At 42.2% G+C, this 26,319-nt stretch overlaps 1 protein-coding gene across 1 annotated transcript; it reads right to left on the bottom strand.

The window, feature by feature from the left end:
* Positions 1–1,320: 1,320 nt before the first annotated feature.
* LOC149798780 (toll-like receptor 1) lies at positions 1,321–24,950 on the bottom strand. The gene is made up of 4 exons (XM_089957654.1): positions 24,668–24,950; positions 23,291–24,182; positions 10,463–10,470; positions 1,321–3,523 (listed from the first exon to the last, which is right to left on the bottom strand). Exons 2-4 carry the CDS (start codon positions 24,171–24,173, stop codon positions 2,276–2,278), a joined length of 2,139 nt encoding a protein of 712 aa, XP_089813780.1. The 5' UTR covers positions 24,174–24,182; positions 24,668–24,950; the 3' UTR covers positions 1,321–2,275.
* Positions 24,951–26,319: the final 1,369 nt, after the last annotated feature.

Below are 26,319 nucleotides of genomic sequence, written 5' to 3'. Positions count from 1 at the left end.
TGATTAACACTGAAGCTACCAAATTAGGCAATAAAGAAGGACAAGAAAACTTACTAAAACCTGTACTGGTAAACGAAATCAACCAAAAATACCCGGACTATGTTAAAATATATACCGATGGATCAAAAACAAACAACCCACCAAGAACAGCAGCAGCAGTAGTCATCCCTGAATTCAATATACAAACGGGATCCATATTACCTGACTATTGCTCCATTTACACCACTGAATTCTGGGCTATACTTGAATCACTACAATGGATCAAAGACAACCAAATACCTAAAGCAGTCATTATAAACGATTCCCTAAGCGTTATCAAATCGATCCAAAATCGCGATACACACTCTAGGGAACAATTCCTCGACAGAGCATGCCAATTAATCGACGATATCACCACAGCACATCAATTAGTCGAGCTCATGTGGATACCGTCGCACATTGGAATCTCTGGCAACGAAACAGCAGACAAAGTTGCAAAACCCAAACTAGGAGATCAAAATTCTATCAAGCTTAACTATAGCTCTGCAGAAGCAATAAGCTTCGCGCAAACATATATAGACCAAACATGGCAAGATTTTTGGAACTCCTCCACAAAAGGTAAAAAGCACCATGAAACCAAAAAAAAAAACCTAGATAGCAACATACAGCTACCTAAGGGTACCTATTTAGAACAGAAAACCATAAACAGGATAATAACTGGAAAAACTAAACTAGCAAGCAGTTTTAGAAGGTTTATAGGACCCAAACCAGCAACCATTAACTGCTTTAACTGCCACACCACCGAAGATCTACGCCACGTATTCAATATATGCCCAGAATATCAACCCGCTCGGAAAATATTTATCAAAAACCAAAAAGAGATTGGATCACCACACACAAACCCAGAGTTACTTATGGACTTTAATAAAAATAAACAATCAGCATATAAAAATATAAATCAATTCATATACTCAGCAGGACTTAGGAACAAAATATAATTACTATCCCCACAAAACCAAAAGACCCAGTAATTAGCTAAATAAATTTAGAAGCCACCACATAAAAACCCATAACATATCATTCAATTTTATAAAAGTATTAATAAATAATTCACTTGCGAAGCACCTATAAAAAACTAACGAAACCGCAAAATCGGATGTCCTAGATGTCCTTAACGAACCGAGTAATCAGCTAGGATTCCGATCCTAGATGTCCTTAACGAACCGTGTAATCGGCTAGGACTCCGGTCTCTTGCTAAATAAAGTATAAATGACATTCAATCTCTAAAAACATTAATTAATAAATAACTTAAAGAGGTAATATCTAAAAACGTATAAATAACATAACGTAGGAAGCACACCCTAAACACCTCGACTAGTAATACCATAATAACCTTGAAAATCTCTCTTCATACATGATTTCTACTAAGAACCTCTGTAAACAGCATAGAACATCCCCCTCCTTTTAGAACATTTTAAAGAAGAAAAACAAATCGAAAAAAAAATAAAAATCGCAAGAAACACCAGGCAAATGCAACAAGAAACTAGCGATGTAAAGCAAGCAGGACCGTTCCCGAGCTCTCCTTCCCACTAATGACAGCCAACCATTCAACTGTAGGGACCTTTATGGACCCACAGATTGAGGCCAAACTATCAGTGTTCCTTGAATCCATAAAAGCCTGGGGGAGATGGCACCATCCCCTTCCCCAGGAACAACTAGCAGACTGCGGTGCAGTCAGAAGAAAGTGGCACATGCACAATTGTGCGCACGCCACTTTAATTAAACTCAACAACAACAAAAAGATACACTTATAGAATTATTTAAAATCAGTACTTTTTGCATACACCGATAAAGCTTAATTTTGACATATAAGTATAAAGTAAGCTTTTTAACAAAGTATAGCATCAGAATCCCCTAATGTAATGGTTTCATGTGGATAAGATACAAATCAATTACGTCAATGTGGGAAACATGTTTTGACATCTTTAATAGAAGATTCTCCCTTACAACTATAACAGAATGAATATGCATGCTAATTTTCACCTGTCATGAATATGTTTTGTTTTCTTTCTAACGTACATGGTACAGGATACTTGCCATGCATCGTTTTTGTGTAACTGTAAACTTGGTCGGGTAGAAAGAAAGTTTTATCACATATATGTTGATGCTTCGAGTGTGATATTTTTCAAATGTACATATTAACACTTTGTTACTAGCTTCTTTATCTAAAGAGGTGAGAATGGGCATTCAAAGGCAGACGATAGATAGGAATGATTTTGACTTCTCTTCCAACGACTTAATTGCCCTCGATAACATCATTTAGATTTACGGATGTTTCTATTGATCTAAGAATTGTTGACCAAAACAATCGTTTCCCATTCTCTTCTTCGCTCCACGATATTACATTTTCTTGTGTCAACAACACGCGTATGGACTTGGTAACGTGACGTATCGGCAGGTCGCCAAGGATAACTGGAATCATCCAATTAGGGCCAGTGTGGACAGCGCGACCCTGGGCCACCTGTAATTGATAGAGACACCATGGACACGACATGAAGTTGGAGCATATGACCAAAATAACTTTTCTACTTTCGTACATATTATTGATGATCGAATCACACTTCGCAACCCCTGGATCTTCAGATTTATCTCTGATATAGAGTTTGAGCCCCCTTTCCTGTCCAAGTTCTCTCCAAAGTTCATTTCGGACCCATGATGCATCTTTGTCGGAGTAAGCAACGTAGAGGTCATATTGGAAGTCTGCGTCTGTCAGGACAGTGTATTTCTTCCTTCGCATAGAAATTTTATGCAAGAGATATCTAATGTTCCACCGTTGAATATAAACAACTGCTATATATGCAAAGACAAAACAAACAGCACCTGATGTTATTATGATATCCATAAGCACGTGACCCCAAGGTCTGCAATCTTCATCCGTTGGGATGTAGCTCTTTAGCAATGTCCCTTGCAGACGAGAAGGAGTTGCGCACCGGTAATGGTCAGGATAGTTGGAGAAAATATGTGGCTTTTGGCGTAGTATGTTATCCATCCATTTTCTAAACCACAGATTTTCACAGCTGCAGTCAAATGGGTTTTCTGACAGATCCAGTGTGGTCAAATGTTCCATAAGTGATGAAGGCAAATATCCTTCTTTGATAACTTGTATCTTATTTCTTGCCATTAATAATTTGGACAGTTTGCTGACATTACTGAATAATGTGATCGACCACTCAGATATGGAATTTAAAGTTATATCTAAATGTCGTAGAGAAACGAGAGGTTTGAACACTTCTGCTGGAAACGTTTTCAGCTTCGACGATTCGAGATTGAGATCCCTCAGCTTGTTTAGAGGCGACAGCAGTGACACTAAAGAAGAAGCATTCATATTATGCATGTTATTCCGATCCAGTTGAAGACGCTGAAGATTTGGAGACCACCGAAAAAGATTAGCATAGTCAAAGTTATCACTTGTAAACTTAATCTCACATTTACTTAGAGAAAGTACTTTTAGGTTGGAATTGTTGAAAGCAAAGCTTGAAATATTCTTTAGTTTCATCTCAGTAGTGAAGGGGGATATTATAGGGTCTATGGGATTTATCATTAAAAACACCCTTGGGAACATATAGGGTCTATGTAAATTTAACATGGAGAAAAATCGTGGGAACATATAGGGTCTATGGGAATTAACATGGCCAAAAATCGTGGGACAATATAGGGTCTATGGGAATTAACATGGCCAAAAACCCTGGGACAATATAGGGTCTATGTAAATTTAACATGGCCAAAAAACCCTTGGGACTGTATAGGGTCTATGTAAAATTGAAACAGGGAGAGTCTCTATTTTTTAAAAAAAAATAAAAAACAAAATAAAAAAAGGGGTAGGCAATTCAAAGACTATCTCTTTTTGAGAAATATGGGGGCCCTGAAAAGGGCCTTTGTGTTTTCTTCTTCTTCTAATTTCTTCTTTTTCTCCACCAAGTTCTTATTTTATCTCCTACACTCTTCTTCCCTTTCTTTTTTTCTTCTCCTCCTCTTCTTCTTTCTTCTTCTCTTCCTCCTCTTCTTTCTTCCTCTTTTCATTTTCTTCTTCTTTTTCAATTTTTTCGTTCCATTTGCGTATTCTTATTCTTTCCTCTTCATCCTCCTTCTCCTCCTTTATCTCTTTCATAACGCAACTAATCTTGTCCTTTGCTTTTCTTAAGTTATTAATTTCCATCTTTACACGATGGGGACTATAGGAATAATGGTCTTCAACCAGTCTTATTAGCATCTGTTCCATTATTCCTAACTTGTCTAAAACGTCTTGCAAGGTTTGTATTTTGTCCATTTGGTTTGACGCCATCTTCTTTTTATTCTTTGCAGAATGGTTTGAACAACAAACACTGTGGGTTCTTATAGTGAAAGCGCGGACGTGAAGGAAAACATCCCCCTACTTTCTCATTTCATATAATATAACCACAACTATACTCTCTACATACGCTAAGAATCAATAAATAAACCCATAATCTACTATTCACACAAACTTACTTCATCATTTACAAACAAAAACACACAAACACACAAACTCATACACTCTCGCTATAAATAAAGAGTTAGTGTTTATATTCACACTACCCTACCTACACACATTGGCAAATTGATAGTTATTTCTTTTCTAGAGTATTGGGTAGCCCTTAAAAGGGCTGTTTTTTAACTCCAGATGCACCTATCTAATGGTTGCACCTTCTAGGCCTGGCGCCGCACACGCATCTTTGACTCCAGTCTCTTTTTACTTTTTGTCTTGAGAGTGCAGAGGCGGGATGATTCGCTTCAGCACCCCAATCCTCTGTCTCGGGAATATTGTATGACATCCTCTCTTCTAGTTTTTTTTCTTCCTCTTCCCTCTGTCTTCTTTCCTCTTCGTTCTTTGTTCTTGCTTCTTCTACGATAGCCTCCGCTGATAGTTCATTTACTATGCGCCTGGCATATTCCAGGTGCATCTGGAGTTCTAACAGTTTCACTATTCTGCTATTCATTCTTCTGGCTGTGTTGATCAATCAACAAGGGTAGCTGGACTGCCGAACGAGTTTCAATTTATACTGAAAGCGCGGACGTGAAGGAAAACATCCCCCTAAAAACATAAAATTCATCTTACCTACATCGTGACCAAAATCAACAACAGCGCGCGGACCTAAAAGAAACACTCACTCACTTTTTTATGCTACCCATCACTATTCTAAAAATTTTTATAAATCACTTCCATTGACTATCCACATACTCAAAGCAATCCAATCTAACCCCAAATATACACCTCTAACAGCCAGAAAAACTAACATTTTAATCTACTATCCATACCAAGTTACGTGAGCACTTACAAACACACAAACACATACACTTCCACTATTCATAAAGAGTTAGTGTTTATTTTCACACTACTCTACCTACTCACATTGGCAAATTAATAGTTATTTCTTTTCTAAAGTATTGGGTAGCCCTGAAAAGGGCTGTTTTTTTGTTTGCTATGGCATTCTTTTTTAGTTTCTAAGAATGCGATGTCCTCTGAGGATAGACTTTCTGGCGATAGGTCTGCTTCTTCGGAAAGAGAAGAAGAACTCTTTGGTGTCGATACGGCAATCGACAAAGCCTCTGTCAGCTTCAGGTTGCTGCTGCTGCTGTTGTTGCTGCTGTTGCTGCTGTTGCTGCTGTCTCTGAAGTCTGTACTTCTCTGTCCATTCTTCTTTTTCCCTGTTCATTTCTTCTCTGAAGAGTTCTTCTCTCAGGTCTTCAGTGATTTTTAACATTCTCACATTCTCTATTTCTTCTGGCTTCGGTATCAGACTGTGTCTGACCCTATGCAAATTCACGTAGGCTTCGTTGAGCTTAGCTAGTTTGGAACACATCTTCTTAGGAGGATGAGTCGACAATGGATGGTTAGACTGGGAACAAACCGGTTCTTAAAGTCAAAGCGCGGACGTGAAGGAAAACATCCCCCACACGGTTTTTTCGAGCCGCAACGTTCATGAGAGGGATAGTAAGAAATGAAAGAGCATCAATCCAACATTCTTACAGCTAAACAAAAGACAAAAGCATTTTTTCAAAACACAACATTTTTTATTCAAAAATCACTTAACACTAAACAACAACTCTAACATTTTTAACAATAATCCAACACTATAACATCAAACAATTTTTTTCAAATCACAAACATTTTTTTCTTCAAATACAATCTACTTTAAACAAGGCTGACAACGTTGTGAATGAAATTGTGATTTCCACTGTTGGAAATCATTAGGCCATTGATGGACACTACGTTTCCTAGCTTGAGACAAAAGATAAGCATAATGGTCACAAAACCATCGATCTACTTTCACATCGTTTCTAGCAGAAGAACGAGGATCGAAATGAGTCACTAAATGTTCTAAGGAATAGCCCAGGCTGCGATGATGCAGAAAATACACACAGTACTGTCCACACACCAAGGAATCTGTGCCTTGTAATTTCACATTATTGAATCGGGTGGTTTGAGCATTTCTTCTCATAAAGTCGATGATATCGTCTTCCAAAGGGGGCAATCCGTACGAATCGAAATATTCCACACATCCTTCTTGAGGAAAGTAGACGGCTACCCAGTGGGTTCCTGGGAGATGACTGTCGTCCGTGTTGATCACGTAAGCTTGATGGTCTTTAGGTTTGCGATGAGGGAGTTCATCTTTAGCACAGACGACAGGATTCCAAGAAGCCGTATACGAACTGTGGTTCAAAAGGTAATAAAGTTCCCAGGTATCCATTGATTTGTTTTCTTCTTCACAGGTAATAATAAGTCGTCAATTCGATCCTGACTTTTTGCTTGAAAATGTCTGACGAATAAACGGTTATTCGTTCTGTTTCCTCACTCTGATTTCGGAGAGCTTCGATACGATGGATCTCTTGAGTGGTTAATGGTGGACAAGAATGTTCACGCAAGTCTTTATACCACTGGTGCAACACGTCTTTGTTCGAGATGAGACTCCAAGCTTCGTCGAGATACTCGTCCAATTTTTCTTCTTGCCTCAACATCAGGCATTTATCGTGTTGAATTTGACTGGGATGATCGTTTTGACATCCATAACAATTTTTCTTGATCAATTCCGTCATTTTGTCGACCAAGTGTTTGGCAAAACAGGAGACTAAATGGGCTTTTTGTTGGCCATCTCGACTTCATCATGATCACTTCTTCTTTTTCCACAGTCTCCTCACATTCCATCTTTAAAGTTTCTCCACTAGGTAAAGAGGGAGAACAGTCTTCCATGGTTTCTAATAATCTAGAATGACTTCTCTCAAACTGTTGATTTCTATGGTATTATCGAATTCTGCATACAGGATGACGTTCACTGTCTTGTCCAGTTTATCTGCAAACTGAAGTTCCACACGAATCTGGCCAGATTTTATAGGGTGGAAATGTCCCTCGTCGCTGCCTTGGTCTGGAGTGAAATCGAAAGCCCACAAAGCATAGCCTCCTGCATAATCGTCGTACGTAATGCCGTGACTGGTGTTGGTTCCTAACTGGCCCGTGGCTTCGTACAAGGACAAGTACGATCTCAAGTAATTGTTCTTCTCAAAGTCGGGTTCGAAAGGTCTGGTACACAAGGTCTTACCATCGCGACTGACTTCGATTTTCTTCACCTTGAAGTGTTGAAAGTTGAAAGGATTTTCATCGAAGGCTCCGTTGAAGGCTGAATTCTCGACCATACCAAGGATTAAACGTTTGGGTAACTGTCCTTGAAACAGATGATCTTCGATCATGGAATGATGTTGAGCGGGAATGGTGAACGTTTTCACTTCCACGCGTCGGATGGGATACTTGGCGGTCGTTCTGCTCAACGTTTGACTGATGTCGTTACCTACTTTAGGTAACACTTCCACGCGTCGTACGTAGAGTTTGGCCTCCTCGATTTTGCTTTTGGGATTGCCACCAGTAGTAGCATCACCATCAGCCAACAAATGGAAAGCGGCACTGCTGCGATTCAGTCTCAAGCGAACATTCACCCCGTTCAGCAAATATTTCTCTTGCAACCACATGTCCAAATGCAAACGATCCATCAGTTCTAAACTCTTTCCATCTTTGATTTTGTTTCTTCGTTCTACAAATCCCTCATTGGTGGTTGTTTTTGTTTTGGGGTCAGCTTCAAGACCTTTTTCATTAAATTCGCCCGCTTCGTCAGGTTCCCACAGCACACAGGCATTGAGATGAGTATCCTTGGCATCTATTCCGTACGTCAAGAGATTTTCCAGGTAGGCACGATAATGGTAAGTATCCATGCTGCTACTGACCAGTTTGTTATTCAAGCACAAGTCCACTGAGCTGAACAAGGAATGCATGAAATTGTTGACGGGAGCTACTTTCTCTTCGCCGCTTATAATATCTCCTCCCTTATCTAGAACTTTGACTTTCAAGTACAAGTAACTGCTATTCAGATCGATGTAATCTTCGGGCTGTCCCTTGATTTCAAACTCGATGGGAGCAGAATCGGCCAATGAGGAGACGGGGTGAAATTCCACCCATTGGGATTCTTGCATCGTCATCATGGTGGGGGGCATGGCAAACAGATCCAGTTCCGTCTTGGAACAAGCGCATGACTCTCGGTGCATCATTTTTTTTTTTGTTGCTGTGTCTCAATAATCGAAAACGTCTAAGTCTCGAACGGTTCTTCTTTTCTTGGCCTTTCTAGCTTGAAGTCTGGTGAAAGGGTGTTTTCTTCGTCGTCTCTTTCTGCCTTGTCCTTGCTGAATGCCTGACTCGGTAGCGTGCAGGGCATTTATAGGTGTGTCTCGTCGGCCCAAAATGTCTTTGCCCGTTTGCAGCAAGACATTTTTGCCTGCCCTCATGAAGGCTTCTTTAGGGTTTTGTTTGTCGATGATGACATTTTGGAGAAATTCTTTGCCTTGCGTCAGTGCCGCATCTTTCAAGGCGTGCAATCCGCGTGTCACCATCGGTTTCAACACCGGGGCCACCGAACGAAAGGCCGATTTTAACATGTCTCCTAAGCCGTGTCCTCGCTGTCGAGCAACCCCTCGGTACACTGGATACATGACTTAAGAGTCGTGAGAGAACCGTTTTCGAAAATGGAGTTTCACCGTGACTTTTCCTTTGGTGAATGGAATATTTTGTCCCAAATCTCCTTTTATAGTAATGTTGACCGTGTCCAAATACGACTTGCTGACGGGCAAATAGTGAGGATGGACAAATTCGCGGTGGACGTGGTAAGTGTTTCCACCTTCCTCGTCAGCGTTCGCGGCAGAATCCACTTTGAAAGGAATGACACGCAGTACCGGCACGAAGGTGTGTCCCACCACGTTGTATTCCACCACATCGGAGTACACAAACATCAAATTCAGTCCTTGGTTCAGTTCTACCGGGGTACGAAAATACTGGCCAAAAGTCTCGTTGTCGTAAATGATTGGTAATTCGGGTTTTTGTTTTTGTTCTAATCTCTTCCTCATCTCCATGTCTCCGCCCAACATGTCAAACAATTCAGAACAAAATACAATGGAGACGATTTTACTTCGCTCAAATTTCATCAAGAAGCGACGAGCTACTTTGTGGTACTCCATGGTGACACTTTTGTTCTTGACATTCTTAAAAGCTTCCCCAAACACGCCATTAAACTTGGAGGTTATGGCGCTGACCAAATGATGACCACTTAAATAATAGCCTGGGAGAATGAACAAGTGGTAGGTCCACGTTTTAGTTTTCTCATTATAGGTTTTGTCAGGTATGGTTCTCTTATCCAACTCCTGTTGCAATTGATCGTCATGAACTTCCACGTAAAATTTATTTTGATTGGGAAGGACATTGAGGACTTGGGTCGGGTGAATCATTTCTACTAAAGCCACTTCCCAATGGGCTTCGTGATCTAACTGGATGGCTTGAGGTAATTTGGCCGTGTAACAGCACAACGTGTTGTTGGGGAACACCTCCATGGAACTGTCACTGGGTAAAGTTAAGTAAAATTGGTTTTGGTGACTCATAATTCCAGAGTTCTGTGGCTGTCCGAGGGGTTACTGGACGTCAGAGGCGTGTCTCCGCCCAAAATGGGGTTCTGGTTGTCGTTGTTGTTGGAGTGGTGACTGGCACTGGCACTGGACACAAGGTTCCCGTTCGAGGTGAATTTCAGGGAGGGATTGGGAAGCAGGTAACCGATGCAACTGCTCAATAAAATGGTCCACAATTGTTTGTCTCCTTGTTGCAAACTCAAATTGGCAATGGCTGCCCCGATGACACAATACACCACGAAGATTTGGCAGAAAAAGACGATTTGCGTTTTAGGCACACGTTCTCCACACCACACCCACAAGGGTTGTTTTTGTAAATCTTGCACAGAAGAACTAGGGGAAGAAGGACTGGTCGACGTAGCTGCGTCTGCTGTGTGAAAGGGCATGATGGTCACTTCTTCTTTTTATAGTCGATGACTTGCGAAGCGTCGATCCAAGAATCGAAACTGGGTGGATATCCTTTCCAACGTACTTTGACTTCTTTGACACGTCGTTTGCCCACTTTACGGGTTCTGCGTTCGAGAATGCTTTCGATGTCGTACACGTCGTCTTCTTTTTTGGTGACACTTGTAACTCAGGCAAATAAAACGTTCCTTTGAGCACTTCTCCGTTCATGTCTTCCAATTTATAGACGGTAGGATGACGGCCATGCACTCGTCCAGTGACGCGAAACAATTCGGTCGTCCAGTTAGGTAAGTAACCTTTGTCGAAAGTGCGTTTGGTTTTGCCAATGCGCACCCAATCTCATACGGTCAACTCTCCACTTTTCTTGGGGACAGCCCTCGTCGGGGACGTACCGAACAGGCGCTCAAACACCAGCACTTCGTTGTCGGGAGTCACGTCTTGCGGGGCACGTCCGATGCTTCGATGGTAAGATTGGTTGTACGCTTGCACCAGGTGCGGTAAGATGTCGATGTACTTCAGAGTGTGGTGATGCGTAAAATATTTCCACATGCGTTCTTTCAAAGTGCGTTGAAAACGTTCCACGATGCTGGCTTTGGTTTCGGGATTCTCGGTGGTAAAAAAAATGAATGTCACGTTTCTTTAATTCTTTTTGGAAAGCTTGGTTCAGAAATTCGGTGCCTTTGTCCGTTTGCCATCGAAGAGGGTGACGACCGCTTTGTTTTAACACCCGTTGCAGGGCTCGCACTAACTCGCTGCGCGATTTGGAAGTCAAGGGCACGACCCAGGCAAATTTGGAAAAGACGTCGATGACACAAAACAAATATTTGTAGCCACGATTGTAGCTGGCCAAATGAGAGACATCGGCTAAATCGGCTTGCCATTGATGATCGATGCCTTCCACTCGGGTGCGACTTCTGGCAAACTTGCGTCGAATGGGTTTGTGTAAAGTGTAGGTAGCTTGTTCTTGTAACCATCGTTGCACTTGAGGTAAACGGAGACTTTTCAGTTGCGTTTTGGCAGCACGATACAATTTTTGAACTCCTGCGTAACCTGCAGGATGGGAGGGATCGTAGTAAATGCTGGCTAAGACTTTTTCCATTTTTTTGTGTTGATTGGTGTGTTAATAAGGCACCCACTCTTGGAGGATGCTACTCTTTTTCTCTTGGGGTATTTTCTTGGATTGCAAGGCTTTGCGTGTGCGACCGGCAATAGGTGTCGAAGAGGAGGAGGATGTCTGAGCGGGGGATATCGGTTCTTGTTTCACTTCTGTCTTCACTTCTGTCTTCACTTTCTTTTTCTCTTGTGAGGAAGAAGGGGTGGCCATCATCTTTTTAATCCATCCAATTCTGGAGGTAGGTGGTGTTGTTAACTTGCGTACTTTTTCTGGTGGAGTTTGAAACCCTTCCTCTTCTTCTCCTTTTTCTGTCTTGGTCACGGGTACTGGTGGTACTGGTACTGGTACTGGTACTGCTGATGGTGCTGGACTTTTCATCAAGGTCTTAAAATCTTTCAGAGTGGGTAGAGCTGTTTCGTCTAAAGCTTTCTGGTGAAAGAGTTGCAGTCGTTGCAAGAGTTGACCGTACTTTTGCGATTTTTCTGTTTCGGACAAATCTTGGCGATCCATCAAGGATTGCAATTCGTGTTGTAACTGGGACATCTCGCTCAAATGGGGATTGGGAGGTAAATGCGGGGTGCGTTGTTCTTGCCACCGATGGTATTCCATCCATCGTTTGTAAGGCACTAAAGCTAGTTTTCGTCCTTCCATGGGGTTGTCAGCGGTCGATTCTGAGATCTTGGGACTTCCGAGGGCCTTTTTATCTTGCTCCCACCAGTCCTCCCAACATGGTTCCCAAGACTCCTTTCAGTATGGGGCCTAACAAGAGAGGTAAAATACCTCCACGTTGGACTAACATCTTCTTTTTTTGACGAATGGGAATTTTCTTTTGAACCATTTTCCGAAGAACGTGACGATGTTTGCCTTAGCATTGTTTCTGGTGTTTGGACAAAGGGATCGTGCCTTTCAAAACGTTCAAACAACATTCGCACACGGTATCGATGACCTCTTTGGAGGCCGTTTGAATGAGTTTTTTTCGTAGGGGTGGAGAAGCTTTGGACAGGACAGATAACAGGTCTTCGTGTTTGGCTAAACGTGGTGGCAGTCCTTTCCTTTTCTTTCCTTGGGGTTTTCTGGAGGGTGACATCTTTGAGTCTTTAGGAGCACCTAAAAACACTGATACCCTACTCGGTCACAGGCCTTTTTCATACTGGAACGCGTCGCCATTGATTGTCTTTACGGCGTATCAGTTTGAGGACAGGCATGACACGTCGTGTAGGGGTACGTAACGGACTAAATCGAGCCAGTTCTTGCTTGGACAAATCCAGTAAACTTTGTAACATGCCCAATCTTTCATGGACTTTGATTTTGGGAGAAGGTACTTTGTGAGCAGCAGCCACTGCCGCTAAATGGGAGGGTCCTGCCACTGGGGAAGTTCTTTTGGGGGTCATCAACGGAGAAGTTCTTGGTGTGATCAACGTCTCCAAGTACTCTTCAGTTCCTGGTGACATCAACGGAGAAGTGGATAAACGTGAGGCTGCCGGAGACGCAGTCACCGTTGTGGCAGGTCGTGGTTTGCGAGTGTAAGGTTGCGTCCTGGCCGAAGTGCCTCTCTTGCGACTAGTTTTCTTCTGTGGACTTTTCTTTTTCTGGGGGCTTCTTTTCTTTTTCCGGGGTGGTGTCTGGTAAGAGGAGGGTCCTGCCACTGGAGAAGTTATTCTTCTTGGGGACCTGGTCTTTTTCTTTTTCTTCTTGGGGCTTCGTTGGACTTTTGTCTTGGGGATAACTTTGGGGGCATTAGGATCCCATCTTAAGAGTGAGCGAATGATGACCCCTCCTAGAGTACCGCTCCCTCCAGGTTTCAAAATGATTTGTTTTTTGGTTTGAGTGTCGATGCGGGGATCGGCCAGTTGGACCAAAGCGACTTTGTTTCGATCAAAAAAGCGTTTGGTTTGATGAGGAATCTGAATGATTCCTTGGAGTAATTGACGTGCCGTCACCGTGAACCATCGTAAGACTTCTTTGAGACTAGCTTCTAAGACACGAGCTCGTGTTTGTGGATCTTTTTCTCGACTGATGCCATACAAGGCACGAATCAATTTGACGGGAAGATGCGACTGAAGGGACGTCATGTTCACACTGTGTGAGACAGACGAAAAAGGGTCTGAGGTTTTTATAGATTTTTTTCATGGGGAGTGAAATGAAGTCGAGGACGGAGACGTGTACAGGACAGGCCCTCCGTCTTGGCACCAGTGGTGAAACAAGTGGGTACGAAATCGCAAATCCTCGGGAGTCGCAGGTTTCAAATCGACGAGTAAATAGGCGTGTGGCGTTTGAGTGGCATCGTCGTACGCCTGAGTCAGCCAAGGCGTTCCTAACTGTTTGGCTAAGACTTGCACTTGCGATTTATCTCGAGGGCTTTTAAACAAGACCACGTAATGCGCATTGAGACTGATGGTGCGATGGGCTTTACTTTGTTGAAACAAATTTTGGGTGATGTAAACGACACTGGCATTACGGTGATGCCCTTTGCGCGTGAACCACAATTTAATTTCTTCTTCGTCTTCTCCTAACATGTCGTCGAAAATGACCAAATGGGTTTGACGGGAGTCAGAGACGATGCCATCGTCTTCTTTAGGAATGCCTTCCACAAACACGATGGAATCTCCTTGACTTTCTCGCAAGAGACTGTACGCCGATTGCCACTCTTTGTAACACCACACGATCCGTTGAGGGGACCGATCGATCAAATGATGTTTATGTTCGATCAAACGTTTGACGAATTCGGTTTTGCCAGAACCGCTAGGTCCAGCAATGAGCATGTTAAAGGGATGGCGAAGATACAAAGCCTCCCAACTGGCACGATCTAAGTGTTCGTCGATGACTTTGACAGTAGAGGAAGAGGGAGCAGAGACAGTAGAGGTAGCCATGGTGTGAGAAATGTCACTTGTGACACGAAAACAAACAAGACAAGAGTTTATATACTTTTTCAGAACACGTTTATTGAATGTTTCAAACATGAATACGAAAGACAAAAATACATAAAAGCCAAAGGCTTAACTACAACAATAAAAGGCACATGATAACGATGAACCTGGAATAAACACAAGTGTCTGTACAACAATCACATGTTTTGGGTAATGTTCTAACCAGTTCTATAGTAGGGGGTAAGGTCACACAAGAGTCCTTCCGAAAGGGTCTTTCAGGCCTGTCCACGACAGTCCTGTCCTGGGTGACGGGTTCTTCTGGCACCGTCACTAACACGGGTTGAAAAGTAACTTTTTTCCTTGAACAACTCTCGTGCATACTGGGCCACTTCTTGGGTCCAAGCCTCAAAGCCCCATTCTTTCCAGGCACGGACATCTGTCCAATGGGGATGTAAGTCACAAGCTACACACACATCGTCATACACGTCTTGGGTAGCTAAAAGTTGACGAATCTTTTTTTCCTGTTGAGGTCGAGAAGTATCCAGATGAAAACGCAAGGCTTTGAGCAAAAGGAGTTTTTCGTGACCAGTTAAGGCCATTGAGGTGGTAAGTACTGATCGTAAAGAGTCCACAAAGAATCGGCTGGTAAACGAAATCCCAGAAAACAAGTCACTAAGACACACACCACTTGTCGTCCCAAATTGAATGGATACAGTTGTTGTAATAATTGATGGTAATGATCCACGGTTTGAATATGGTCATTGAGTTCCTTCCACGGAATCTGTTGGATGACATACGACATAAGTCGTGGCATAACAGCCTGTTTTTATAGTTTCTTTGTTTCGAAAAGAATACACGTACTTTCTAGCCAGACATCTTCGTTCTCCAGTGGGGAATGTAAATCTTGCATACTGTAACCGAAACGTCAGAGTTCGATTAGAAGTTTCCTCTTCCTCTAAGTAGATTCCACGTAACAAATGTTGGTAATCCTTTACCTTGTCTTCCTCAATGGGTTGCTCTAGGTGAATCTCGAAGTAACCAAAATGATCAACACGTGAATCATCGGGGGCCTGGAAGTATTGAACAAGGTCTGACCACTGAAACAATTTCTGACGAATCAGTTCTCTTATACCATTCAGGTACCAGTGGTTAAAGATCTGGTGACGTAACGGATGCAGTTGTTCTTTACGTTTCACTTGTATTTTCACCAGCTCTCGGTAAATGCGTTCTCTCAACTCCACAGGCAAAGCACGAATGTTCTCTAGCAAAGTATCCATGAATAGGTCATACTAAATCCTCTTTGGTCTGACACAAGAAATGTACTCTTTGCACAAACATGGTTTCACTTCAGTGTCGAATTTAAATCGTTGAGTCACTAATCTACACATTACAATTCGTTCAGAAGTTTCCTCTTTCACTAAGTTGACATTGTGTTCAAGATGTTGGTAATTCGTTAACTCTTCCTCTGGAATTCGATGCAGTACGTTTACAATGATGTAACTACAATCGTCCATACCAAACCAATCCTTTTTAAAACTAGAGGATCGTTCATCAATGTCTGTCCGATGGAACACTTTCAATTGAATCAATCCTTGTATAGCCTTCAGGTACCAGTGGTTCAAACACCGGTGACGTAACGGATGCAATTGTTCTTTACGTTTCACTTGTATTTTGACCAGTTCTCGATAAATGCGTTCTCTCAACTCCACAGGCAAAGCACGAATGTTCTCTTGTAAAGTATCCATGAACAGATTATTATGGTAAGAAGTTACTTCAATGTCTCGGTCCCACTAAGGGTAAGTAATGACAATTCGGTGACCATCGAGCATGTTCTACGTAGGCCGAATCTTGCGGTTCCCAGTGGTGAAGTGACACACCGCAACTGAAGCACTTGACTTTATCTCCTTCGCCCAAGTAGAAAAATCCGGCTCTGGCTAATTCTTCAGGGGTCGGTCCTCCCAGATACTTTGGCCATTTTCCTTTGAACGATTGAAGACGATTTTCAAAGTCGCAGTATTCCGACAAACGCACAGGAAACGAATATTCGTCTTTCACAGGTTCGTTTCGATGAGGGTTGAGTGACATGGGCAGGAGTTTGTTCAGGGCTGGATGACATCCGTAGGGGGGTAGACGTGAAGGTGAACATTCCCCTTTAAAACGAAACCCAGTAAAATGTCCAAGAGGACGAGCAGCATCGCTTTCGCATCCCACAGGTTTGACACGCACAGCATCCCTTTCCATGATAGGGGTAGGGGCACTAAAGTTCCCATGATGCTTTACGGCATCGCTCAGGTCACAAGGTACAGCATCGTATCCATCGCAAGGCTCACAATCGCACTCGTCTGAAACTCCGTTACGCAATTACAATGGTAACCACATGGACAATCGCAGTTTCCTTCCGGACATTTTCCGCCGCAATGTCTGGGTCTTATCCATCCAATATTAGTCACACTAGAGGAAGATACAACTTTTTTACAATCCCCAAACTGGAACGATGTCTCTTTCAAAGTATTCATCTTGTTCGCTCGGTCTTGGTAGTCACGATGAACTATCAATCTTGCCTAGGGTTCCTTTTTATATACAGACCAATACCGACGTGACCGTACGGTAAGGTGAAATGATTGGGAAGTCGAACTCGCTTCTGGTATACAATTTGATAGATTTTTTCCAAGGGTCGACTGACGATGTGGTGAGTGGGTAAACGTACAATTTTGTTCGGTTGGTAGGTGGTCACTTTAAAGTTTCCATCCTCTCCCGATTGCAAGGCTTCTTTCAATACCCCAAAGTTGACCACTCGACTGGTACGATAATTCAGAGTCAGTCCTTTCACTTTGCACGTCGTGTGCACTTCTCCTTGTTTGTCACGGTATTCGTAGCCGTAATTTTTGGGACCACCACTGACGAAACTTAAAATCTTGTCGTCGGGATGCTCGTCTGTCCAGGCTCCTAAACGGTCTCCTTCGATGTCAGGGTGATGTTGAATCGGGTGATGGATGTAAATGCAACTGTCCGTGTCAAAGTACAGGACGCGTTCCCCTAACAGTTCTAAAGCTTCGTACAATTTTAAGCGAGCATGGGCTGTCACGTAAGCCGCAATGATGACATTTCCAAAAGGGTCGTCTTGTACAAAGTCCAGATCTTCTTCGTAATTGACCAAGATCAAATTCTCTCGAACGACGTCCACGTGTTTCATGTATTTGGTTTTGTCGTGAATCATCTGGAAGTAACGGGAAGGTTCTGTCAAATATTCCGTCTTGGGTAAACACGGTCGTTGTGCCATTTTACCCCACAAGCAATTTAACATCACTTTGGCAAACGATCGCCTGCCTTCGTTTTTCTCGATGTGGTCTAAAGTGATGCCTTCTTGTTCGTAGTATTTCTCTTTGAATTTTATTTGGTCTTCGGGAGTGTGACACCAGGAAGGATAGCCGCTGGCTTCTTGCTTCAGTTTCAAAAAGGCATCCACGTAGTCGGCGAAAATGCCTTTCTGCGTGGGGTCACCCTTGTGGTATTGTTGTGTCTTGGGAAAGTGACAAATTTCGTACACTTCTAACAGTTGGTATCCCATGTCCAGAGCTTTGAACAATTCCACGCTGACCCAGGTTCCCATCAAGGCACGTTCTTCCTGGCTGTGATGGCAAGGTTGGTCTTGGTTGCACGTTTCGGCACAAGTACGGCACAAGGGAAACATCAGTTTGCCTTGACAATGGTGAGGTAAGACGGGATGGTATAGGTTCGTGGGAGGCAAAACTTTGCACTTGATCAAGCCTTCGTATTGTCGAATGTTGACCAGGTCGATGTGTTCCGTCAGCAATTGCGGGTGCCCTACAGGAAAGCGACAATATTTGCACACGTAGGGATAGAGCGAACACACGTACAAGTATTTGATTTCTTCTCCTTTCTCTTCGTCGGCTTGGTACAGCAAACAGGTGGCATTGGTCCTTCCTCCGTACAAACTATCCCTCGGGTTCAGCGGGTCCATGAACTGGTAACTTTCCACGAGGCGTTTAAACTCGGGATCGGTTTTCATACGGTGATCGTACTCGTGTTCCCACATTTCCACCACTTGGTATCCTTGCTGTTCTAACTTTAGGCGCCGCTGACAACTGTCCTGGTACAAGTCTTCCATGGTTCGTTGCAAAAACTGATTTTTAGTGCCACGGTCAGGGTAACAGACGGGACATCCGTGAAATAAACAACCGTTAAACTCGTACACGATCTTGGGGTTTTCTAAGTCCCAGCCATCGACCGAATACGTTCCGATGGTCTTTTCGCCTCCTCCGTTGCGGGCATGCTGAATCCATTTGTCTTCCTTGTCGCACAAGTAATGTAACCAACGTAGGGCTTTGACCGAGTATTGACGTTTGACATAGTGGGTCGTTTGAGGACTGATGACAGCCACGGTGTTTTCAGGCATGAATCGTTGGCGATACACTAAGGAACACGCTTTGGCAATGGTGCAAGCTTCTTTCAAAGGATCGACCCCTCCGTGTTCCATGAACAGTTCTCGAAATTTTCCACAGCAACGCCGTAAAATGTCCACGTCGGAACGACAATACTTTAACATTTCTTCCTGAAAGTCGAAAGGGTCCGAGGCGTGAGCCTGGTACCAAGCGTAAAAAGCTTCTCGTTGTTCGGTACGCATGTTGTCGGGGTCGTAATAGTGAGCCTTGGGCAAATGGGGTAGAACGGCGTGTTGATTGGCTTCCGTATTGAAAAAGTGTGGAAAGTACCCTTTAGCCATTTCTGTCATTCCAAACGTTTTAGGCATTCGACTCAAAGGCATGGCCAAATAGCTCATCGAATCTTTAAACTGCACTTGTCCCACTTGCATGAAAATGATTTTGGCTCCGTTCAAAGTCACTTTAGGACGTTCGGTGCCTTGTTCCGTATAGTACCTCAAAAGAAACTGTCCATCGTATCCGGAGAAATTGTGAGCCATCACCGTGGCATGACGATGACAATCTCCGTAAAGTTCGATGTCCTCTTGGCTCCACGTCTTGTCGATGGGGTCTAAGACCCATTGGGCAAAATCGGCTAACGTGTTCGGTCCCCGAAAGATTTTTTCACGCCCTCCAGGAATCTTGCTACAGTGAGGACAATGACTGAAGATAGGTTCTTGAATGCACTTCTCGCACGCTCGATGAGCCACGCAGAAATTAGGAATGTGAATGCCGGTCTCTTGCATGCATTCGAAATCGAAAAAGATGAAATTACCTTTCTTCTTGTGACCATCCTCTTTCTCTGGTGGGGGCTGGTATTTTTGCACGTAGCATTGGTGTTCCAAGTCCACGATGTGGTGACAAATGTGACATTTTTTCTTTCCTGAACATACGTGTGCCTTGGTATTATTGGTACGTATGACTTGTTCACACGTAGGGCACAATCTCAGGAGCTGACAAGCGCATTTCTTCTGTGAACCTTGCGTTTTCAGATGTTGTTGGTAACAGGTAGGGCTAACAAACGTGCGCAGACAAGTTGAACAAGGCACTGGTTCTTCGCTCAGACAGGGTGAAGAGGCCAAACATCCTGAGCATTTCGATCCACAATGCTTGTGTTGCTCTCGATTATTATAACCATGGTCACATTTCTCACAGTAATAACCGTATCCCAGGAATCCGGTGATAGTGGTAATGGTATCGAAATGGTCATCGTGATAATCGACATGAATGTATTTTCCGTCCTTAAAGTCTTGCCCTCGAAACAACAAAGGCCCGCGCACTTCTTGAGGGTGCACTTTCAAGGTGTATCGTGGAGCTAGGGCATCTTGCAATTTTTGCATCTCAGGAATGCCACAGGGTGTGTCTTTGGACATGCCAGCTTGTCGTAACAGGAGTTCTGCTTCACTTCGTTGTTTGGCTCGGTCCGATTGTCGAATGTTCTCCCAGTCTCTTTTCCATTCTACCGTGTCGTTCTTGTTGGCATAGGTTCGTCCCACCACGATGGCACGGGCTAAACACATCTGGTCATGAGGATTGTGAATTTGGACAAGGCTACGCTTAATGCTGCGAAGGTCGTTCACCAATAACATCTTTTTGCGTCCGGTCCCTTGAGGAGGAGAGACGTGGGTCATGTCCAATGTGGCTTTTCCATCGGTGATGTCAAACTGGTCATTAGATTGTTGCACGTGTTGAATCTTGTCCATGACTTTGGAAGCGGTCAATTCTGCAGGGGTGCTAAACTCGATCCAAACAGGGGATTTCAAACCGTCGTGTTGTATGGAAAGTCTCAAGCGGTCGTCTTCTTTGGGTTGACATTGTCGCTTGAGTGCAGTGAGCAGAGAATCCCACACTCCGGTGATGAACCCTTCTGCTTTCTCTAACGGTACTTCAGACTTGAAATCTTTAAACTTCACCGTGTATTTGTAAGCCGTGGTTCTAAATTTTCTAGAGGAGCGCTTTTCCGTCTCTCGAATGGAATAGTATTTTTCAGGGTTGACTAAAGGTGGTGAACTTGGTTTAGAGGTTTCAAATTCTGGTTCACTCATGTCCTCTTCAAAATCACTGGCATGAATTTGTGCCAAGATTTCACCCCTGGTTCGAGGCGATAGATCACGTTTCCGCCTCTTACTTTCTTCTTCTTCTTTCTTCTCAAATGAATGGGATCGTTTCATCTTGAAAGCAAAAAGTCAAATGACTCAAGTTCAAACACCATGAGCTACTTTATAGTCATAGCAGACCAGCGTATATAAAAGGGTGTGTGTCTTATCCTTTCACTATTCATTTCACTCTCAAGCCGAGTACAACGATGGAAGAGACTAACCAGATGGAACGTTTCGTCAGAGCTTTGCGAGGGGTCATTAGAAAATTCTCTTCAGACCAGCCTACGGACTACTCTCCTTCCTTTCGAGATAAAAGTCAAGATACTTGCTATATCTGTCAGAAGAAAGGGCATTGGTCTTCAGAGTGTCCAGACCGTCAAAAAAGAACAAAAACAGGGACTAAAAAAGACAAAAGTCAAGATACCTGTTATTATTGTAAAGAAAAAGGACATTGGTCTCCAGATTGCCCAAAAAAGAAACAAGAGGAGTCAGAAGAAAAGAAGGATTCTTCAGAAGAAGAGAGGGATTCTTCGGAAGAAGAGAGGGATTCTTCAGAGGAAGAAGAGGAAGAAAAAAGACAATTCTATTTACAAGAGGCAAAGAAACAGGAGAAGAAGAAAAGAAGAAGGGAAGAAAATGAGGAAAAGACGGTGAAGAAATTTAAAAAACAGAGAGAGTAAACAAGGAGAAAGAAGAAGTCAATGAACTTTTTATTAAAGTGTTGTGTTGTGAATTGAATTGTAAAAATGGAGAAAAGAATAAATGAATGATATAAGGTAAGTGTCTTTGAGTTTTGATTTTAAAATAAGAACGTACACTCACGCACTCATACACAGACACGTACTATAAGGGTAAAATGGGTGGGTTTTTTTTTTTTGAGTTATTGGCAAATTGAAATTGTATTTCTTTTCGAGAAATGTGGGTGGCCCTGAAAAGGGCCTTTTTCTTCATGGTGAAGGGGTGAGTTTAAGCAATCAACTTTAACTGCCTTATGCCTTTGCCACGGCCAAGGCCTACTTCTGGACTGCGTAATGTTGATGATGATAATGATTGGGTTGAAATCACTAAGGGTGGTACGGTAGGTTTAGTCACAGGGTTGACGTGTTTAGCTCGGGAAGGTCGTATTCTCTTCGGTCGTGATAAAGAAGTCTGATACATTTGTTTCAGACTTCTTAACTCCGCTAAAATGTCCAACAGTACCGTGACCGTTTGATTTTCACCCTCTTGTTTCTTTGCTGCTACTTCTTCTTGCTGTTGTTTTTTTTCTTACCTCTTCTTCTTGTTGCTGTTGCTGTAGGAGAAAAGCCTGTTCCGCTTCCTTTTGTCGTTGTATAAATTTCTCCAATTCTTCTTTCTGTCTCTGTCTAAAATTCTCCACTTGCAGTAATGAAGAAGGTAACGAAGGTTCCGGAACAAATTCTTGCGAGGAGAGAAAATCCACAAAATCCCAATTCACCTCTTCTGAAAGTAAGTCCGGGTTCCCTTGGGCAGTCTCCCCTGCTGGTGCACCCCAATGGATCGTTTTCTGAGTTTCCGTCATGTTGAATCACTGTCGCATAGATTGACTGCACACAAGCGCTAGCGAATCTATATAGACTACGTGACGTCACAGACTGCTCTCATCGGATTGGATGCGGGCTGACTGAATTCTGTAACGCGTGTTCGGATTGGTGAATGAACTCAATCCGTTTCAATCCTTCCTGTACCTATAAATAAGCGCCGTTCAATGCATTGATTCACCTGTTCTCGTCGCTTCAAGATGTGGACTACAGTTGAGTCATCCACCCTTGTGTCTTCCATGATGTTTCGGACAGACTTGCTCATGTATGTCCGATCCAAGTGGACCGTTGTCCACAGGACAAACACCAGCCTGTGGATACGTAGGATCTACGTCGAAAGACAAGGATGCCTAAAAAGAGTGCTGATGTACGGACCAACAGTAAGACGCAGCCTAAGGACAAGAAGAAGACCAATGCGGTGCCCTTTATGTTAATGAATACATTAACATAAACCCAAAGGCCCTTTTCAGGGCCAGCCATATTTCTCGAAAAGAGATAGCCTTTCCATTGCCTACCCCTTTTTTTATTTTATTTTTTATTTTTTTATGTTTCAATTTTACATAGACCCTATAAAGTCCCAAGGTTTTTTTTGGCCATGTTAAATATACATAGACCCTATATTGTCCCAGGGTTTTTGGCCATGTTAATTCCCATAGACCCTATATTGTCCCACGATTTTTGGCCATGTTAATTCCCATAGACCCTATATGTTCCCACGATTTTTCTCCATGTTAAATTTACATAGACCCTATATGTTCCCAAGGGTGTTTTTAATGATAAATCCCATAGACCCTATAATATCCCCCTTCACTACTCATCTCGTTTAAAAGCAGGTTATCAAGACGTCCTAACTGAGAAAATACATTGTCATTCAAGGATACAAGTCTGTTCTTCTCTAAGTGCAGCCACCGTAAGTAGGTCAAGCAAGACAATGATGCCTTGAACAAAGCCTCGATTGCGTTGTTATCTAAATATAACTTTCTAATCTGTGGAAACTTGCTGGTTCCATTCGCACAAAAATCAGGTACCTCAGACAACCTGTTAAAACTTAACTTCAGAGTTTTTAACTGAGCTAAACCAAACAATTCAACAAACACAATCCAGTTATTTGACAAATCCAACTGTTTCAGATGTGTGAGTATTTTAAGTGCCGTGTCAGTTATATTCTGAAAATTGTTCGCTCGAAGTTGGATTTCTCTCAGTGGGGATTTCTCCATACCCTCGAAGAAATTCAAATAAATATGGTATCCCATGTTAATTTGGTTCAGATAGAGCCGGTGTATTCGTACTAGTCGAAATGATGAAGACAGGTGTTCTTTGCTTATCCGTGTATTTCCAGATAAATTTAATTCCGTCAATGTCAAATTAAAGTCGTAGAATGCATCAGACGTTATGGTTTGTATCTCACACATTAAAAGCTGAATCTTGCCTAGTTTCAGATTTGTTATATTTGAAAATGTGTTTCTACTTATCGAAGGTAAATAGTTGTTATCAAAAATAAGAAATCGAATCAGTGATGGCAATGGAGGAATGTACGATATATTTCCGTTACACGTGGCTGTCCTGTTCTTGCATTTGCATATTGGATCGGGACATGGGACATCGGCCTCGGAAAAAGTCAGAATGGCACTGACAAAAATCAAAATACATACCGACTGCGTAAGTCCGGCCTCAAAATTATAACATGGAACAGTCATACTTGAAATCTGAAAATAAAGTCAAATATGGATCAGTTGAACATAAAAAAAAAACAATCGGGAAGGTGTTCCTAAAGACTTTGCTTCACTGTTATGTTTTCTGAGTTGACAATACGTCTGCAGGTATGAGCGCTATATTAAGAAATGGATTCGAGGACTTTAATTTTTTTTTGTTGGGTTAGACATGTTTGTTTGTGAGCTGATCGTGCTTTTTTTTTTCATTTTAAAACATTTCAAGTCCAGTGTACATTTCTAGTGCTGGAAGTAGACAATTTACAAGTAACCGTAGGGAAAAATAAATATTGAAAGGACTATTTACATTCCTGCAAAAGTTATACCTACATAGGCATACTGTGTACTGGTGGACTTCATGGGTTGAAAAACAAACTGAGACTCGCGTTCGCTGAATTCTAATTTATGCAGTACAATGAAACCAATCATGGTTGTAGAGCCCATTACACGTTACTTCTTATCCCACAAGTAAGTATACTTACCCTTTTTTCAAAATGTGTATCCAGTGTCTTTAAGATGTCATGAAGACATAGCTGGAGATGGTGTAGAACGTTCTCTCATTTTCGTGAGACTATGAGTCATACCGATTGTTTCGCTTCTAATTCCACTTTAAATAATCACTGGTACAAATAAAACGAAACTAAGTCATAAATGACTATCTCGATACAATTTGATGCTGCCATGCGCATTAAATAAGCACAACCCTCAGAGATATCAACATCTTAACATTCCAGTCTCTCTCTCTCTCTCTCTCTCTCTCTCTCTCTCTCTCTGACCCAGCACACACATCCTGTTAATATCCATACAAACTACACTTGAATACTTCTAAGCTTTTGTGACAGATAAAAAACACTTTTAAAATGCTTGTCGGTATTGCAAAAGCGAGATCATCCTGAAGGAATGTAATGACACGTCTTTAATCGGATTACTGTTCTGACATTGTGACCATTTAGCAAACTACAAAGGTCTTTAAACAACGCACGGTAGATGTGTCAGTTTTCAACAACTTGAATCAATTTCTTGATTTTCTCCAACAGAGAAGTAGATAATTACAATCAAAGGCAAATCTAGAGTTTGGTAAAATAAATTAAACGAAACAAATCAAAACACAAATGACTTTTAGAAGGGAGCGATTCGATAACCATCGTTTCTGCACGTTACGATGTGTCAGACTGGTTTGTTTGAAAACACATAGGATTATGTTTCTACTACGTTCTTTTTTTCTTCTAACCTACGGACCGCTCCGGTGGCCTAAGTGGTTAAAGCGTACGCCTCGGATGCGGGAGGTCACGGGTTCGAAACCCGGCCTAGTCATACCAAAATACTTATAAAAATGGTACTAACATTAAGAGGTTAGTGTTAGGACTGGTTGGCCTGGTGTCAGGATAATGTGACTGGGTGGGATATCATGCTACATGTCTGCGGCATGATGCCCCAATGCTAGACATCACTATCAACTGCCACATTGCAGACATCGGAGCTATATGACTGAAAAATTGTTAAAACTAAGTTAAAAATCCAAATCACACACACAGACACACACACACACACACACACTCACTTTGACACCTGTACATATATGCTGTCTATTGTGTATTATTATCAACTAACATGCCCCAAGCATTGGTCCACTAAAGACTAAAATTAATAATAATAATAATGAATAATAATAATAATGGTAATAGTAAAGACTTTATTTTCAGAGGACGACTCAGTTAGTTACAAATGAGAAACTAATCTACCTTGAGATCCTCTATTATGTACATATAAGCTGCAAGCTAATAATAATAAGTCACACAAATACTCACACACACATGCACACACACACATATGTACATACACACATGCATACACACATATATGTACACACATACACACACATATGTACACACACTCACACCCACACAGATGCACACACACACACACACACACACACACACACACACACACACACTCACATACACATGCAAATACACAGTATACAAACAATTATTCACATAAATGCTACATTGCTCCAGAAATGAAAATGAAGCACATTAATAAGTACGCGATTTTTTTGATTTCATCCATCTAATACACCTATTGTGGAAGGAAGAGATGCTTGGAGCTGATTTAATATCGTGTGCATGTTACT

This window comes from Sinohyriopsis cumingii, chromosome 5 (assembly GCF_028554795.1).
Source record: "Sinohyriopsis cumingii isolate HCF-2022 chromosome 5, ASM2855479v2, whole genome shotgun sequence".
Taxonomy (NCBI): Eukaryota; Metazoa; Mollusca; class Bivalvia; order Unionida; family Unionidae; genus Sinohyriopsis; species Sinohyriopsis cumingii.
This window is presented reverse-complemented; position numbering and strand designations above follow the sequence as displayed.

Coding starts and splice junctions, on each gene's coding strand:
- LOC149798780 (XM_089957654.1), bottom strand. CDS start 24,173: ATGACTGTTCCATGTTATAATTTTGAGGCCGGACTTACGCAGTCGGTA.